This window comes from Leptidea sinapis, chromosome 8, assembly GCF_905404315.1.
Source record: "Leptidea sinapis chromosome 8, ilLepSina1.1, whole genome shotgun sequence".
Taxonomy (NCBI): domain Eukaryota; kingdom Metazoa; phylum Arthropoda; class Insecta; order Lepidoptera; family Pieridae; genus Leptidea; species Leptidea sinapis.
Window position 1 is genome coordinate 14595821 of NC_066272.1, and position 16323 is coordinate 14612143.

The window sequence follows — 16323 nt, forward strand, 5'->3', positions numbered from 1 at the left end:
CACAAACAGAAACGGAACCAAAAAAAACTAGTTTATACAATTTTGTCTGTTCTTCTGTGTATGTCCGAGCGAAGCAAAGATTTAACTTATATTTTGCATTTATATGTATTACAAAATCGGTCGTGTCCACGCGAACGACACCGCGGAAAAAAACTAGTATTGTATATAACTTTATTTTTAATAAAGGGCAACTAATAAATTAGTCTCTTTACATGCACACTTATTTGTAGCTAATTTAATTATATTTAAAATTATTATATTATATATAATTTAAAATTATAAGAATAGGAGTTAATTGAATTATAAGTTACCACTGCATTCATAATTTTAACTCCGTTTCAAGCATACACAGTATACTGCCGTAATAGACGTAATCCTGTGTGAAAGTGTGATAATCCTGACATAAAAACCTAGGTGTGAGAAAGAGACGGAATAGACGAAGACCATGAAACCGTTTTGAAACAATTTAGTGTCCTTTAGTCTCCTGTCAAATTGGACCGCATTTTAATTTTAGTTTTTCTATCGTTTTTGGTTCTGTGTTTTAACAAATATTAATAATTAGACTGTGTTGTTACATATAGCAAAAATCCAACTGATGAATCATTTCAATTATCATCATATGTCCGCTGAGTTTCATACGCTTGTTCTTCTCATGTCTAAGGCATAAATTTCCAAAAATGTAGTTAGTTTTTGAATTTCAATAAGAGATTTCATATATTCTATTTTAAATAAAAATATTTGAATGTGGGCGGCGGGCACTTAACTTCAGGTGACGCGTTCAATCAATTGCCTTCTTACAAAAATAAAAAAATTATGTGCGAATAAAATTAGTACTGGACTAGTAGGTACTGCATTAAATTTTAATTATTTAGCATCAGACTTAGCCGATATTATTTATACTTTTTGTATGAAAATAAGGGACGAGACGAGCAGGACGGTTAGCTGATTGTAATTGATACCCAATTGCCCATCACAATGCAGTGCCGCTCAGGATTCTTGAAAAACTCCAAAAATTCTAAGCGGCATTACAATTGCGTTCGTCACCTAGAGACGCAAGATGTTAAATCTCATTTGCCCAGTTATAACTATCTACGGCGCCCTTCAGACCGAAACACAGTAATGTTTACACATTACTCCTATTTCACGAATCGTATTGCTAAGGCAATTAAGCCGAAAGTGCGACATTTATTTTGTACAAATATGCGGGTAGAAAGTTGCTTGAAAATCCATTTATGAAGTGTCCTTTTTTTTAACTATTGACAGTGTGATTTTTTAAATTGGACAGTATGGGGAAATCAAAATCCAGAATACATTACGAAAAACTATATAAAGAACTGTCTTTCTATCTTACTGTATCTTTGTTACAGATATTCTTCTCTCTCGCACGCGTTGTTTGTCTATACGCTAGTATATTGTAGGTCTATGATTATGATATTTTAATGATATTTATAAAACTATAAGCAAACATCATCTGTTTAGGGTACGCAATTTTATATTAATAATTGGTGTCAACTGTAACTACGTACGATGGACCATTCGCTATTTTGCCTCAGAAATAAAACTTGTTGGAAACTTCACTGGTGAAAGTGTAAGTTTTAAGATTTGTTAATATTTAAGTATCATAATACTGTTTGTTTCCTATACATGAATAAATAAATAAATAAATAAATTTAAAATCGTAGAATACAATATTATTTGGTTGATATATGTATGTAAAACGAAATTTAAAAGTCCTTAATTCTATATTATGTCATGAAATACAATTTGGTGAGCATTCATCCATTTGGCAGCTATTTCAATTTTACTAGTTGTAAAATAGGTGTATTTCTGGTATACGTTAAAACACAAGTCTTAACTTAACAAGTAGAATTTGACTGTCAAGACACTTGGCCCGTGGGGCCCAGAGTACTATCTACGAGCCTCAATAGGGCAACTATTTCGGCCATCGAATCAGCCTGGCTACACGGAAATGCTGCCAGTACTCTTGGTACATTTCCCCGTAATGAAAGTTTTAATTTCATGCAATCATATTAAGTAACGTAAATATTGTTGAAACCATTTTTGATAAAATATTAAGTGACAGTTTTAATTTATAAACGTGAAGTAACTCTGTGTAATTAATAAACGTGAAGTAAAGTTATTCCAAGTTTAAAACTTTTTGTCTCTTACCTTTGTCATTACAGAATTACATGACAGGGAGAAGTAATTTTAAAATTGGAGTCTATTCATTGCGTTTATAAGTAAGACAGATTGAGTATTGTGAATATAGTAAGCTAGCAATCTAGATTGAAAATCAACTCTCTCGAAGATGCGGCGATGCGCAAAATCAATATGTATACTGCAATATGGCACTATTCATAAATCAATTCCACGTCAGTGAACTTCAGGGCGTGATATATCGATGTAATGTGTAAGTTAAATTGGCGAGCGACGCAGCATCCGTCTGTGATGATACCATAGAGTTACAATCTACTAACAAGCGATAGACAAGGCGTGTGAGACAGAAGAACATCTCTAATGGAGATAAAGTAAGATAGAAAAGGAAAGAAAATCGCGCTTGGAAATAGCTACTTACTGTTTTTAATATTAAATAAGCTAACTCACACATTGACAAATCAAAATTGGGCCAGAACCCATCGTACCTCTACCTTCTGACTGGCTCAAAAGCAAAATTCGGAAACGCACAAGAAATCAACACAAAAATCTATGGTTCAAATGTCAAATAACTATAAAAAGGATATCAAACGATTATGTTTAACTTACACTCAACTAAGTTTTGCGTAAGTTGAGTCATTTTTTTATGAAAATAAGGGACGAGACGATCAGGACGTTCAGCTGATTGTGATAGATACGTCCTGCCCATTACTATTACTATTGATTATTGAAAAACCCAAAAATTCCGAGCGGCACTACAACTGCTCTCGTCACCTTGAGACATAAGATGTCAAGTCTCATTTGCCCAGTAATTACAACGAGTCTGAGCAAAGTCTAAGTACGCTCTATAGATACCAACCTTAGTCTATAGCTGACACCAATCAGTGGCCAAGTTAGTTCTTGCTCAATGAAATAATTAGATGGCTGGCCTATTGCAATAGCGCACTGCTATCAAGGGTGACCTTTTGATGGGCCTTATTACAACTCACTCAGACGTAATACAGGTAAAGCAAATGATTTTCAAGATTCTGATTTCTTTCACCGATTTGTGATTTTAAAACTAATAGATACAACCACAATAAAGAACTTGGTTTTAAATATGTTCATAATAAATAAATATCTACTTACTATCCAAATGTTTTGAGATTTCTTTAGAGTTATTTCCGCCAATATTTCTCTTTAAACAATTCGACACGTGTTTTGTCTCACTCTAGAGTCTCGTGCCAGAGTTTGGCGAGGCAACATCCCCTGAGGATGCCTCGTGTAGAAGATTTGGATAATTATGGATTTCCGCAAAGTAACGCCTACTTCATTAAATTTTCTGTCTATTTATTTTCTCTTCACAAAGATCTTAAAGCTTAAACAGTATAGTAGTGTTATATTTTTTAACAGCTGGTATTTTGTCAGGAGCTGGTGTCTGAAGTAGGTTGACCCTGTATTACAGATCACCAGGACCTCACACCCAGATATAAAGATCAGAATTATTCAAATATTATACATCTCTTCTAGTAGCTAGAGAAGCATTAAAAATAGTGATAGATTACTATATACTTGTAAATTACTTATTGCTAGTAATTATAGTAGCTGATATTATAGTGTATGTGTGTGTGATTAAATCAACGTGACTTTGTTCCACTGACCTGTATAAGCTATAAATACCACGGGACAGGCGATCCCATATGTTTGACAGCAAATTTTTTGTGCCTATTTGAAGCGCCACTCGCGAGCGTCTATTTAACTAATTTTGACATTTAATAGAAATGGCTGCGAAGGAACGTACAATCACGGACGTGTAAAAAAAGAAAGGACTCCGCGCCGTGATATTAACAAGTGAAGCACCTTTATGCTAGTGTGTTTGCGGTTACGGGGATACTAGTTACACAATATTTTCTCCCTCAAATAATCAAATATAGCCACAAATATTTTTATAGTATTGTTTTTACACTTTTTCACAACGCACGACGGCATTTTTAAAATATTTTATTGCGACGCAAACTGATCTGTCACAGACGATGGAAAATCTCATAATGGCGGCCGATCGGCTTGTATTAGTGTAAGTGTGTGCGTGGGGCTATGTATTTACACGTTTACCGGCTTGTTTTGGTGCTTCACTGTTATGTAAGGTGACACGGAGTCTATTCGTCTGTGCGTAAAATACTCTAAAGTATTTTTGCGTTTTGAATTAATTTCGTTCGTTTTCCGTGTTACTTATACTTCAAGAATCTACGTAAAAAGTACGCAATTATTTTGTATATAGTTTCCCACCATTATCAATGTTTGCTGAGGTTGTCATCACTAGTTTTAGTACCGCAGACTCTCGCTACATGGCGTGTCATCACTTTGACAGCCGCCAGTCCAGTGGTATATAGTAGAGGTCAGTGCTTTGTTCATTTAGGTGAAAGAAATGACACTTATGAATGTCGAAAATTACACTGTTTACCACCACCAGTGGCAAGAAACTTTTGAAAAATTGCCACTCTTTTAAATCAATAATTACAACTACATCGTTCTAAAAATTATTAATTATGAAACTGATGCAATAAAATTTAAATAATTAAGAGCTTTTCTATGAATTAAAATAAAACTGCGCTCCTTTACGATGTCTAATTATAATTAGAACTACCGTTGAATAACAGTTATAAAATTCTTAATAGATTTATTATTACTGTTTATAATATAATAAATAAGCATGAAAAATCAAACAAGCGTTAACAGTTTGGTATGTTTAAGTGATATCCCTTACTTCTGGGATTAAATATACAAATTTCATTTGTACCAACAACCATGGACGAAGCAGGAATCAGACCCGCGCCTCCTCGAGTTCCATCCGAGCGCTCTCTCGCGATTCGGACGGTTGAGTCGAGTTTGTTATTTACACAATTTTTCCACAAGAGCCTCTGGGTGTCTCTTTGTTCAAATTAAAACAATGCTGCCATGCCACAGTGCGGACCTTTGTGAGCTCATCATGATGATCGACACTGATAAAATTATTGAACAAGCATGCAAGTAAAACTAACGAAATAAAACCGAGATTATTACTTAGATAAACATTTACAGATCTTATCGGCTTTGTTCGGTTTGGTGTTTGCCTTAAATAAATTTAAATAATACATTAATCACAATCAATTCGAAATCATTCGATATTAAAAAGTAATTGTGTTGATTAATTTTACCTACATAATGATTATTAGATAGTATTTAATTTGATTAAGGCTGGGGACTGAGCCAACGGCCTTGAGGAATCGAGCGTAGCTAGGTTAGGTGCCTCTCCAGAATAAAATACTTTTAATTCGTAATTATAACATTATTAATTTCTTACAAACACTAGCCGTTCCAACCCGCTTCGCTGGGCGAATTTTAAAAGCAAACAAATTAAACAATAAAAAAATAAGTAGCCAAAAATTTCGCATCAAATGGTGGTAGTTTCATGTTGATACGATCAGTGGTTAAGGCCTGAAAGAGCATCAAACAAAGACCATTTTCGTTATCTGTACATATAAATAAAATTGCCACCATATCTAGCACTAGTTTTTAATAGCTGTATTGAACATGGCGAGTTTCCTGACCTTCTGAAGTAAAGTAAAATTATACCAATATTTAAATCAGGACTCACTTCTGACCCGAATAACTATCACCCTATTTCAGTGTTGCCTAAGTAAAATTTTTGAAAAAATTTTTTAATCCAAATAAATGCTTACTCACTTTAACACTTATAAGTTACTTCATATAAAACAATTTGGCTTAAGTAGGGGACGCTCAACTACGGATGCAGGTGTTGAACTCATCAGGAATATATTTGAGGCCTGGGAGGAACCACAGAATGCACTTAGTATCATCTGTGATTTATCTAAGGCTTTTGATTGTGTTCAACATTCAATGCTGGTCAGGAAGCTATGTCACTATGGTATAAGAGGATCTGCACTCGATCTTCTGATCTCATATTTAAATAATAGGATTCAGAGGGTCGAGGTGAATGGCAGGAGATCTCCTAGGACTCCTCTCGGTATGGGGGTACCACAAGGGTCTATTCTTGGACCCTTCCTCTTCCTAATTTATATAAATGATCTACCTAACCTTGTAGAAAAAAAACACAAGGTGGTATTGTTTGCGGATGACACTTCACTTATATTCAAAGTGAAACGAAGCCAAGTTTTATATGACGAAGTAAACAATGCTCTATCTGACATCGTGTACTGGTTTAGCGCCAATAACTTAATTTTAAAAAGTCATAAAACCAAATATATTAAATTCACCGCGCCAAATGTCAAAAATGTAGATGCGAATATTTTATTAAATGGAGAGGTGGTAAAACCGTGGTTTCTGCTGTATTTCTTGGCATTACTCTTGATTCCAAATTGCAGTGGGGTCCCCATATTGAAGGATTGGCGAATAGGCTTAGTTCTGCAGCATATGCGGTTAAGAAAATTAGACGGTTAACTGACATAGATACGGCGAGATTAGTATACTTTAGTTATTTTCATAGTATTATGTCTTATGGTATATTGTTATGGGGCAGTGCGGCGATATTAATACCATCTTTGTGCTGCAGAATAGGGCTATTCGCGCGATTTATAACCTAGGTCCCAAAGAATCATTAAGAGAAAAATTTAAAGAAATAAACATTTTGACTGTTGCTTCTCAATACATTTTTGATAATGTTCTGTACGTTCATAAGCACATTGAAGAATTTTCTAGAAACTGTGACATTCATAATGTTAACACGAGGAACAAACATAAACTTGTTATACCTATGCTATATATTATGTGTATGCTTCTACAATATGATCCCAGAAAATGTACAAGACAAATGTGTTACGAAATTTAAAAGAATTGTTAAAAAACGTTTGTGTGGGAAAGGTTATTATAGCATAAACGATTTTCTTAATGACACCACGGATTGGGAATAAAGCGAACACCCTCAGGCTCTTTAATTATACATGTTTATTGTACGATATCACATTGTAATCCATATTTTATATTAAAAAAAAAAATCCCGCTGAGTTTCTTGCGCCCATTCTTCTCAGGTCTGAGGCAGTCTCTTTTGAATGGGTGGTAGTTTTTGACGTTCAATAAGTGATTTTAAATCCTATTCTGAACAAAAATATTTGAATTTGATAAATTACTACCTTCTACTGTCAATAATTAGCTGTCAATAATCTGAAGCTGTCCCAATATACCCGATAAGTAATTCTTATCGCCTTATATTGGGACGCGTGAATTGCAAACTTCTATCGCTGGTAAGCTATACGTCGTCCCATTGACAGACAGCGTGTACGGATAAGGTGAGTTACCGTCGATAAGTTTATTTTGACAGAAAAGTCAACAATAGTTACGATTTTTATCTCAAGTAAGAGAAAGACTGAACATTGGGAACGGCCGTAAATGGCTTAATGTTTTTTATTTTATTCTCAATATTTTTGTTTTTACTAACGTGTTGTGGTTTTTATTTCGTGAATGCTGTATGCACTTTTCTTTGAACCTTCTATTTGTTTGTCCTATAGTCCTCTTAACTGCGTATTATATTCTCGAAGTTTCTCAATTTAATCGGCAAACAATCATTCATTGTGCACCTTGTTGACACATTACCGTTGACTGAGACGCAATACGACCGCCTGATTCATCTGTCAATATCTGCGGATGTTTAGCTCACTACAGTTACGGCCGTTTCCAATATACTATCTACAGATAGAGATAAATTACTACCTTCTACTGTCAGTAATTAGCTGTCAATAATCTGAAGCTGTCCCAATATTGGGTATATTCATAAACGTCATTCTTATCGCCTTATATTGGGACGCGTGAATTGCAATTTCCATACAAACTACTATCGCTGGTAAGCTTTACGTCGTCCCATTGACAGACAGTGTGTACGGATAAGCTGAGTTACCGTCGATATGTTTATTGGGACAGAAAAGTCAACGATAGATACGATACGGTCGTAAATCTATTATTAGAGGAGACGTGGAAGATCGACCTTCACCGATCTGATAAATCTTTCCGTAATGAACAAAACTTCAAGTATGGTACCTCCATACTTGAAGTTTTGTTCAATTAAGCAATGAATTTTGTTGTATATTATTACACGTGTTATAACAAAGTTACAGTTTAATAAAAATATAAAGAAAGTTCTGAAAATAAAACCCGAAAGAATAAAACGGCTCTACATTCATTAGTATGTATATATATGTTTGTATGTATACGCTAAAACGTAATACACAATAAATATTAAAAATCATAAATTCAAATATCATTATTCAAAATAGGAAATAAAATCACCTATTGAAAGTCAAACACTACACCCATTCATTCCAAAAGGTATGCCTCAGACCTGAGAAGAACGGGCCCAACAAACTCTGTGGGCTTCTCTTTATATAAAAACATGGTAAAAGAGTAATAAATACAAGGCTGTATATTACATTTGGCGCCGGCTTAGTGAATAGTGATAATCAATAAACAGATATATTACTCACATAGATAAACTAGCCAAGATTACAATTACGAAATCGGGTACCGTTATATTTTCGTGTCAACCGCTCCGAAAGCTTTCTAAACGCGACATTGTTAGCAAATATCATCATAGTTTTTTTTAATTGATATCCTTCACTATGAAATACCAAAAAATAAACACAGACCCTAAAAGGCCCCGTCCCCCAGGCCCTCTGTGAACGGCTGGATCACTTAGCGTTGCGTAGAGATATCGCTTTGTTGTGTGTCCTTTACCGCATTTATCACGGGGAGTGTTCCGAAGAGCTGTTTCACCTGATTCCTGCCGCCGAATTCCACCTTCGCTCAACACGCCACAAGTTAGTATATCATCCCCATCATCTGGATGCGTGGCCGTCCTCCACAGTGCGGTTTTCAAGGAGCTTTCTTCCTCGTACTACATAGCTGTGGAATAAGCTTCCTTGTGCGGTGTTTCCGGGATGATACGACATGGGTACCTTCAAAAAATGCGCGTACACCTTCCTTAAAGGTCGGCAACGCTCCTGTGATTCCTCTGGTGTTGCAAGAGAATGTGGGCGGCGGTGATCACTTAACACCAGGTGACCCGTACGCTCGTTTGTCCTCCTATTCCATAAAAAAAATAAGCGACGGGGCAGGTGGTGCAATCCCCGGAATAGGTTGGATGAAAGTGGTGCAGGACCGATCGTTATGGCAATCTTTGGGGGAGGCCTTTGTCCAGCAGCGGACGTCTTCCGACTGAAATGATGATGATGATCCTTCACTTCAGGGATTTAGTATACAAATTAAATTTGTCCCATAATTTATGGATTGGATGGGATTCGAACCTGCGCCTATAGGGTTACATCCCAGCGATCAATAGCTAAATTTGCATAAATATGAACATAACTGTAACATTTTTGCAAGTACGACATATGTAAGTCACCGGATATCCTCCACGCTATCGATAAGCTCCCGATATTTTGGTAAAAACGTAACATCTGATCGTATCCTAACAACAACACACTGCAATAGAAAAATATTCAATGTTTTCCGTTTGATTCAAATTCGCTACCTGTTGCTTTACGGCCGTTCCCAATATACTATCTACAGATAGTGATAAATTACTACCTTCTACTCTCAGTTATTAGCTGTCAATAATCTTGAAGCTGTCCCAATATACCCGATACGTCATTCTTATCGCGTTATATTGGGACGCGTGAATTGCGATTTCCATACAAAATTCTATCGCTGGTAAGCTATACGTAGTCCCATTGACAGGCGGCGTGTACGGATAAGGTAAGTTACCGTCGATAAGTTTATTGGGACAGAAAAGTCAACGATAGTTAGAATTTTTATCTCAAGTAAGAGATAGACTGAATATTAGGAACGGCCGTTATAGACAAGACGTATGTCGCCAAATTTATCTCCCAACCGCGACAAAACACAATACCACTTCACCTTCCTAGTATTGTCTCATTGCGGCGCCGACCTTGTATCAAACGGCCTACTGACATATCATTTTGGACTAGTTGCTACACTGATACATAAATGATGACAAAACTCGTTCAGAAGAGGTCGAGCGTCGCAATTTTCTTACGCAGGACGTCTCTAACGCGGACAGACAACATCACGATATTAATATTAAAACATGCCTATTGAAGAATAACCATCTATATACTTCGTGATATCTCTAAGTTGTCATTATAAGTTTATTGATGTGCAATCATATCTGTACAGTTAAACATAATAATGTATTCCATCGTGGTCCACTTAAATGTTGGATCGTAATTAGAAAATTGAAGAGAATATTTTCCGGGAAAGTATACAAGGAATTCTATTACGCAGATGGAATATTCTAGACAATAATGTACATAATTTGATAGTAATGTTATAAGCAGGTGTAAGTAGGAAATAAGGTGAAGGAGAAAATACGAACGATTTAAAAGTTGCTCGACGAGATGACCGAAGAAAGTTGTATTCCAAGACTACTCACGAAATAAAGTTTGCATTATTTTGTTATAAAGACCATTACAATATTATGACAGAAACGGCACAATTTTCACTTTCATTAAATGGTAAACTTTACAATACAATTTTAGAGTTCCTACAAACATTTCGTTTCAAAACAATAGCAAATATCGCTGTAAACTTAATAAGTACCGATTTAGTCGAAAATGAATTTGATTGTATACCCATTGTGTAAACGATTGTCACGCTCAAATCAACTTACCACATAAGTGGCAAATCGTGATGTATTGTGAGGACACGTAAAAGCATCTACGCTATCTAAATGTTTCTGTAAATCAGATTACAAAATAAGTGTTACTAAAAATATTAGTACTCATAATAAAATGCAAACAATTTTTTTTTTCTTTTTGTTTGAAGGGCACTCAGCTTGTGAAATTACTGGTCTGATATACAACTAGACTCACAATCACGCTTCAAAATTATCTGAAGCAAAACTCGACCTACGTGTCTATTAGGCAGGGTTTTCGTTCAGTTGTGTTTCGACCGCGCTTTGAACAGAACACCACGCATATCCAAACATAAAAAGCATGGAGTGTCGTATTTCGTTAAAATTAAGTTCCCCATTAAATTAAATAAATTGTGTAACTACCTTGAAGTTCATCATTTTGATAAATAATTTTATTTCAATTGCAAAAACAAAATGTTCTTGGCCCATGTTCGCAGCTTCTAATGAGCGATACATTAGACTTTGAACATTACTGCAACGACATAAGATGTTAATTTGAATGAATGTTTACTATTATCGCCGCTCGGACATTTTTTGACGATCTTTTAGTAGGCGATTGGGAGTCAGTACCTCAGTGACGCAATCATGTCTTGCTTCTCTCTTTACTGTTTAACATAAACTGAACTATTAGAACTGATTCCTGCAGAAGATTTGAACCCTTGAAACTTTCCAGGTCGATTATATATCCAACATATTCGGTTCGGTTGCTACAAGAGTACTTAAAGTTCTCAGAAAAGTGAAATATTCTCCTATTTGATTGAAATAAAAATAAAATTGACTCACCGTTCTACTAGTGGTTGGACGTTGTCGAGGAACTCGTAGCCAGCATGAGTCGTGTAGGTTACAGATTCGTGACATGATATCATGCCGTGATCTCCACGAATGTAATTCTTCAACACCCAGAATTCACCTCGTTGTTCTGTGTGAGGCAACATGTCCTTATCATTGCATCCCAACAAGGTACGAAGGTAAGCCTGTGTTGTGGGTGATAAGCTATCTTCATCGTCAATTTCCAGTAGAGTTGCATTCGACGCCTCCGCTTCAGGGGCTGCACTTATTGACTTTTTCTCAATTTCTGGTATAGATGCTGTACTAGATGCAGTCTTATTTGTCGTCGCCATAGTCGATGGCGTCTTTTGAGACGTGGACTCTTCAAAACTTCTAGCACTAGAGTCGCCTGGTCTCGTTTCAGTTTCGTTTCTATCATCTCTGTTGAAATATCTATACTCAGCACTTCTTTCTGAGCCATCAACAGTCAATGGCACCCATACCACGCCTGGGGCAGTATTAGCTGACAAATGCATAGCTGCGTATAATAGCACAGCAATGTTAATTACAATACTCACTCTAAAGATAAGGTTACGTCGATTAGCCACCATTTTTGTAGCAATTTAGGCACTTGCTCTTATAATACTAATGGTTAGTTTATTAGAACGTCCTCCGTCGTCCTCTAGGACGTAATCTTCTGTAGGGTCGTGTATGTGTCAGCATCACAATTTATTGTATCATCAGCAGATCCGTGGACGTAGGCGCCGATGCGGCGCCTCACACTATTTCTGCTCCTGCAATAAATAATTACAGCATTAGGATTCGAAACGATTTAAATATTAATAGGCTTATGAGATAAAGATTGCGATTAAAAGCAAAAAGTACGCGCTTATCACGTTACCGTCGGCGATTCTCATGATTAGTGTATTTTTAGACGTTTCACTAGAATATCTAGCTCGGATTAAGACGACGCAATTAACCCACTCGCTGATATTCTCATCTCGCAGGCTTATTCTACATTCTTGTACAGATACACGATTAGCATTTCTTGTCACTCTTTAATTAGCAAGTCTTGTTCTGATCTACGTTTATCAGCGCATGATCGTTAGCATTCAGATAATATCAATGCCGGTTAGGCGTGATTTGGATTATAATTTCAAACTTTGTAGTTAATCCATAGATTATTCAAACTTTTCTAATAAATGTTACAGGTTATTGTTAGTGTGTATATTTTATATTTTAAATTAAAAAGGATGATTAACTAGTCGTAAAGGTAAATCATGGTTGTCGTATTTTCACGATGGCCTGTTAGGATAATCTTTACCGTTTCAATCAGCGTCTACGACTAGAACATATCTTCTCTATAAATGGTGTCTAGCGGATTACATTTCCAAGTGGTGGTTTTTATGTAACTGTTTTCTTTTTATATTAAAATCTACGACTCGCTGCCTTAACACAGTATCTTATATTCTGTATATGGATGATCTTCTGATATAAATTGAACGAGTATGTCAAAGAACGGAACGAGAAAAGGAAAAATCTTTAAAGAATCAAGATCGTTTTGTTTGTCAAGTTTGCTTGTCGTTCAGGAACTTGTGAAATTATTTAAAAACATACACATCTGAGGTATAATGGAAATATGTTATAAAAATAAAAATAAGGCACTTTTTGCGGATTATTACGTTATAAGGCATCTTTGCACATAATGCCTCCTGTCTTCTGTTGCCAAGGAGTATTGTGGTTTCGGGTTGAGGGGCGCTGTAGCTGGTGAAATTACTGGGCTAATGTGAGTTGTTGGTAGTAAATTTTAACGTAGTAAATTTTATTTAGAACAATAAGGGACGAGACGAGCAGGACGTTCAGCTGATGGTAATTGATACGCTTTGCCCATTACAATACAGGGCAAATGCCCCTTAGGATTTTTGAAAAACCCAATAATTCTGAGCGGCACTACAATTGCGCTTGTCACCTTGAGACATGAGATGTTCAAGCTCATGTCCCCCTTCAGACCGAAACACAATAACGCTTACACATTACTGCTTCACGGCAGAAATAGGCGCCGTTGTGATACCCATAATCTAGCCTCCTGTGCAAAGGAGCCTTCTGGTATCTCAAATAGACAAGCTCTATCGTTGCTCAGGATTTTGGGTAAATATACCGGTCGAATTGTCGCTCACCATCACGTGAACACTTTCTGCTTCATCATAAAAGACTAATTGATGCCCTCAAATTGGTCGTAGCCTATAGGGACTTGACAACAACTTATTCCAGAACTATCCACGTATTGTTCATCAACATAGAATTATATTATATCGTTCCTTAGTGAAATTGTTTATGTTAGACTTTGATTTGAAGGGCGATGTATGTGCTTTTACAATAAGATCCAAAAAATAATCAAAACAAATGTATTACGAAACTCAAAAGAATTTTTAAAAAACGTTTGTGTGGTAAAAGTTACTATAACATAAAGGACTTTCTTAATGATACCACAGATCGGGAGTGCAGCGACCGCTCTAAGGCTATTAACTAATATTTTTTTTTATATACGATATTACACTGTCTCCATATTTTTATGAAAAAAATGAAGTCCGCTGAGTTTCTTGCGCCCGTTCTTCTCAGGTCTGAGGCATACTTTTTCGCATGGCAAAAATGATTGAATTTGAATTAAAATTTCAAGGTACCTAAATGAACAAAGATTTTGAAGTGAATACTTCTTAGCCGCGCCGAGCACATTATTTTGTGGGTAATTGAATGAGATTGTACTGTCACGCTCAGAATTGTAACGCTCGTTTTACTAAAGTTAGCTAAATGGGGAAGTCGTTATAAATCATGAATACCTCGCTTTGATTAAGTTTTGACTTATGTCGTGTGAAATAATAATAAGACAATAGAAATATTCTGTAGGCAAATTTGTATAAATACCGTCATTTAAAACAAACTCGTATCTTTAGGGAAGAAGCTTTTCATTAATGAATTAATTAAATAATAATTCATTACTTATTTATCTAGATAGAGGTAAAAAATTGCAATTATCACTTCTCTTAAGTAACTTTGTCAATAAACAACTCTTTAAATATATCATGGTTTTATTTGGTTTGTTTTTAATTAAAACACGGAAATATTAGTTGAATGCGACGCGAAACAGGCTGAACAACCTTTATCACAATATTTTCGTTACCATACATTTAATTACTTAACACACACACACTCACGCCTTGTTCCCGTCGGGGTAGGCAGAGACAATAGAACGCCACTTGCTTCTATCCTTACAAACCTTATGTGCTTCCTTACATTCATTACTGCATTTCATACATGCCGGTTGCGCGTGCTTCGGACCTTTCCTTTTCTCAAAACGTCCTCAATTTGGTCGACGAATGTTCTACGAGGTCTCCCGCGACCGACTTGCCCTCACACACTTGCCATATATATTTTATAAGTCATTCATTCCTCCTCTAACATTCAACGTCGCAAAACGGCAGTCCGATGCCCACTCTATTAATAATTATAATAATATAAGCATTTATTCAGATAGTAGAATTTACATATATATCTACATACTACCCTTACTAAGTATCTATGGCTACTAAGTAACTAAAGGTCTCTTCCAACTTCTTCCACTCTTTTCTATCTTTAGCTATCCTAGACCACGTCTTGCCTGCTATCTTCCTTAGTTTGTCTGACCATCTCCTGTATAGTTTCTTTATAGGTTTCTGGTACACCACTGTGATATATTTGTTTCATTTCGCTATTTCCGTTTTTAGCCAGTTAAAAAAAGTTTTCACTTCAACAGTAGAACTCTATCCGTAACCAAGATCTGACCTTACACGCACTGAACCGTGCGTGAACTCGCTACTGTTAGCAATCACAGCCGTATCAGATGATCGCAGACCGGTTAAGGTTATGACATCAAGTAATTCGAACGATTAATCACAAGATCGCGATATTTTGTCGAAATCGTGACGAGGTCAATGTCTAGGTGTTCATGGTTGGCTTAACAGCAACAGTAGTAGTAAAGCTTGTGTTAACTGTGTTGACATTGTAAAGATTCACAGTGTTAATACGTAATCCGTGATCTATTCGGCCGTTTTCAATGACGTATCTCTAGTTACGGATACATTACATCTATCATATCGATGGGTGTACCGCACGGCTCAATCTTGGGTCCTTTTTTGTTCCTGGTTTACGTCAATGATTTACCATACCTTATTCAAAAAAAAACATGATATTATACTGTTTGCTGACGATACAACTTTGTTATTTAAAATAAAACGCCAGCAAAAAACTTTCTGACAGGTTGACGACGACATTGCTGGAGTAGTGAATTGGTTTAATGTTAATAACTTACTTTTAAACGAAAGAAAAACAAAATGTGTAAGGTTTACACTTCCAAATATAAAGCACCAACCAACACCTATAAAAATTAATAATGACAAACTTGATGTAGTAGAAACGACAACATTCCTAGGCATTACATTAAAATTTAAGCTACAATGGGGTGCTCACATAAAAAAACTTATGTAATCAACTTAGCTCTTCAGTATTTGCGATAAAAAAATTAGGCAGCTGACAGATGTTGAAACGGCTAGACTTGTATATTTCAGCTACTTTCATAGTGTCATGTCTTACGGAATTATATTGTGAGGTAGGGCTGCAGATATTGTAAACATATTTGTGCTGCAGAAAAGACCAATTCGAGCAGTCTA

The 16323-nt window shown here is 35.9% G+C and overlaps 1 protein-coding gene across 1 annotated transcript in view; it reads right to left on the reverse strand.

The window, feature by feature from the left end:
- Positions 1–16323, reverse strand: part of LOC126965693 (beta-1,4-glucuronyltransferase 1) — a 114784-nt gene that overhangs the window by 55276 nt on the left and 43185 nt on the right. Inside the window, exon 2 of the mRNA XM_050809429.1 lies at positions 11636–12414. Within this exon, the coding sequence (XP_050665386.1) occupies positions 11636–12231 (596 nt within the window). The 5' untranslated portion in view covers positions 12232–12414. The remainder of the gene's footprint in view (positions 1–11635; positions 12415–16323) is intronic.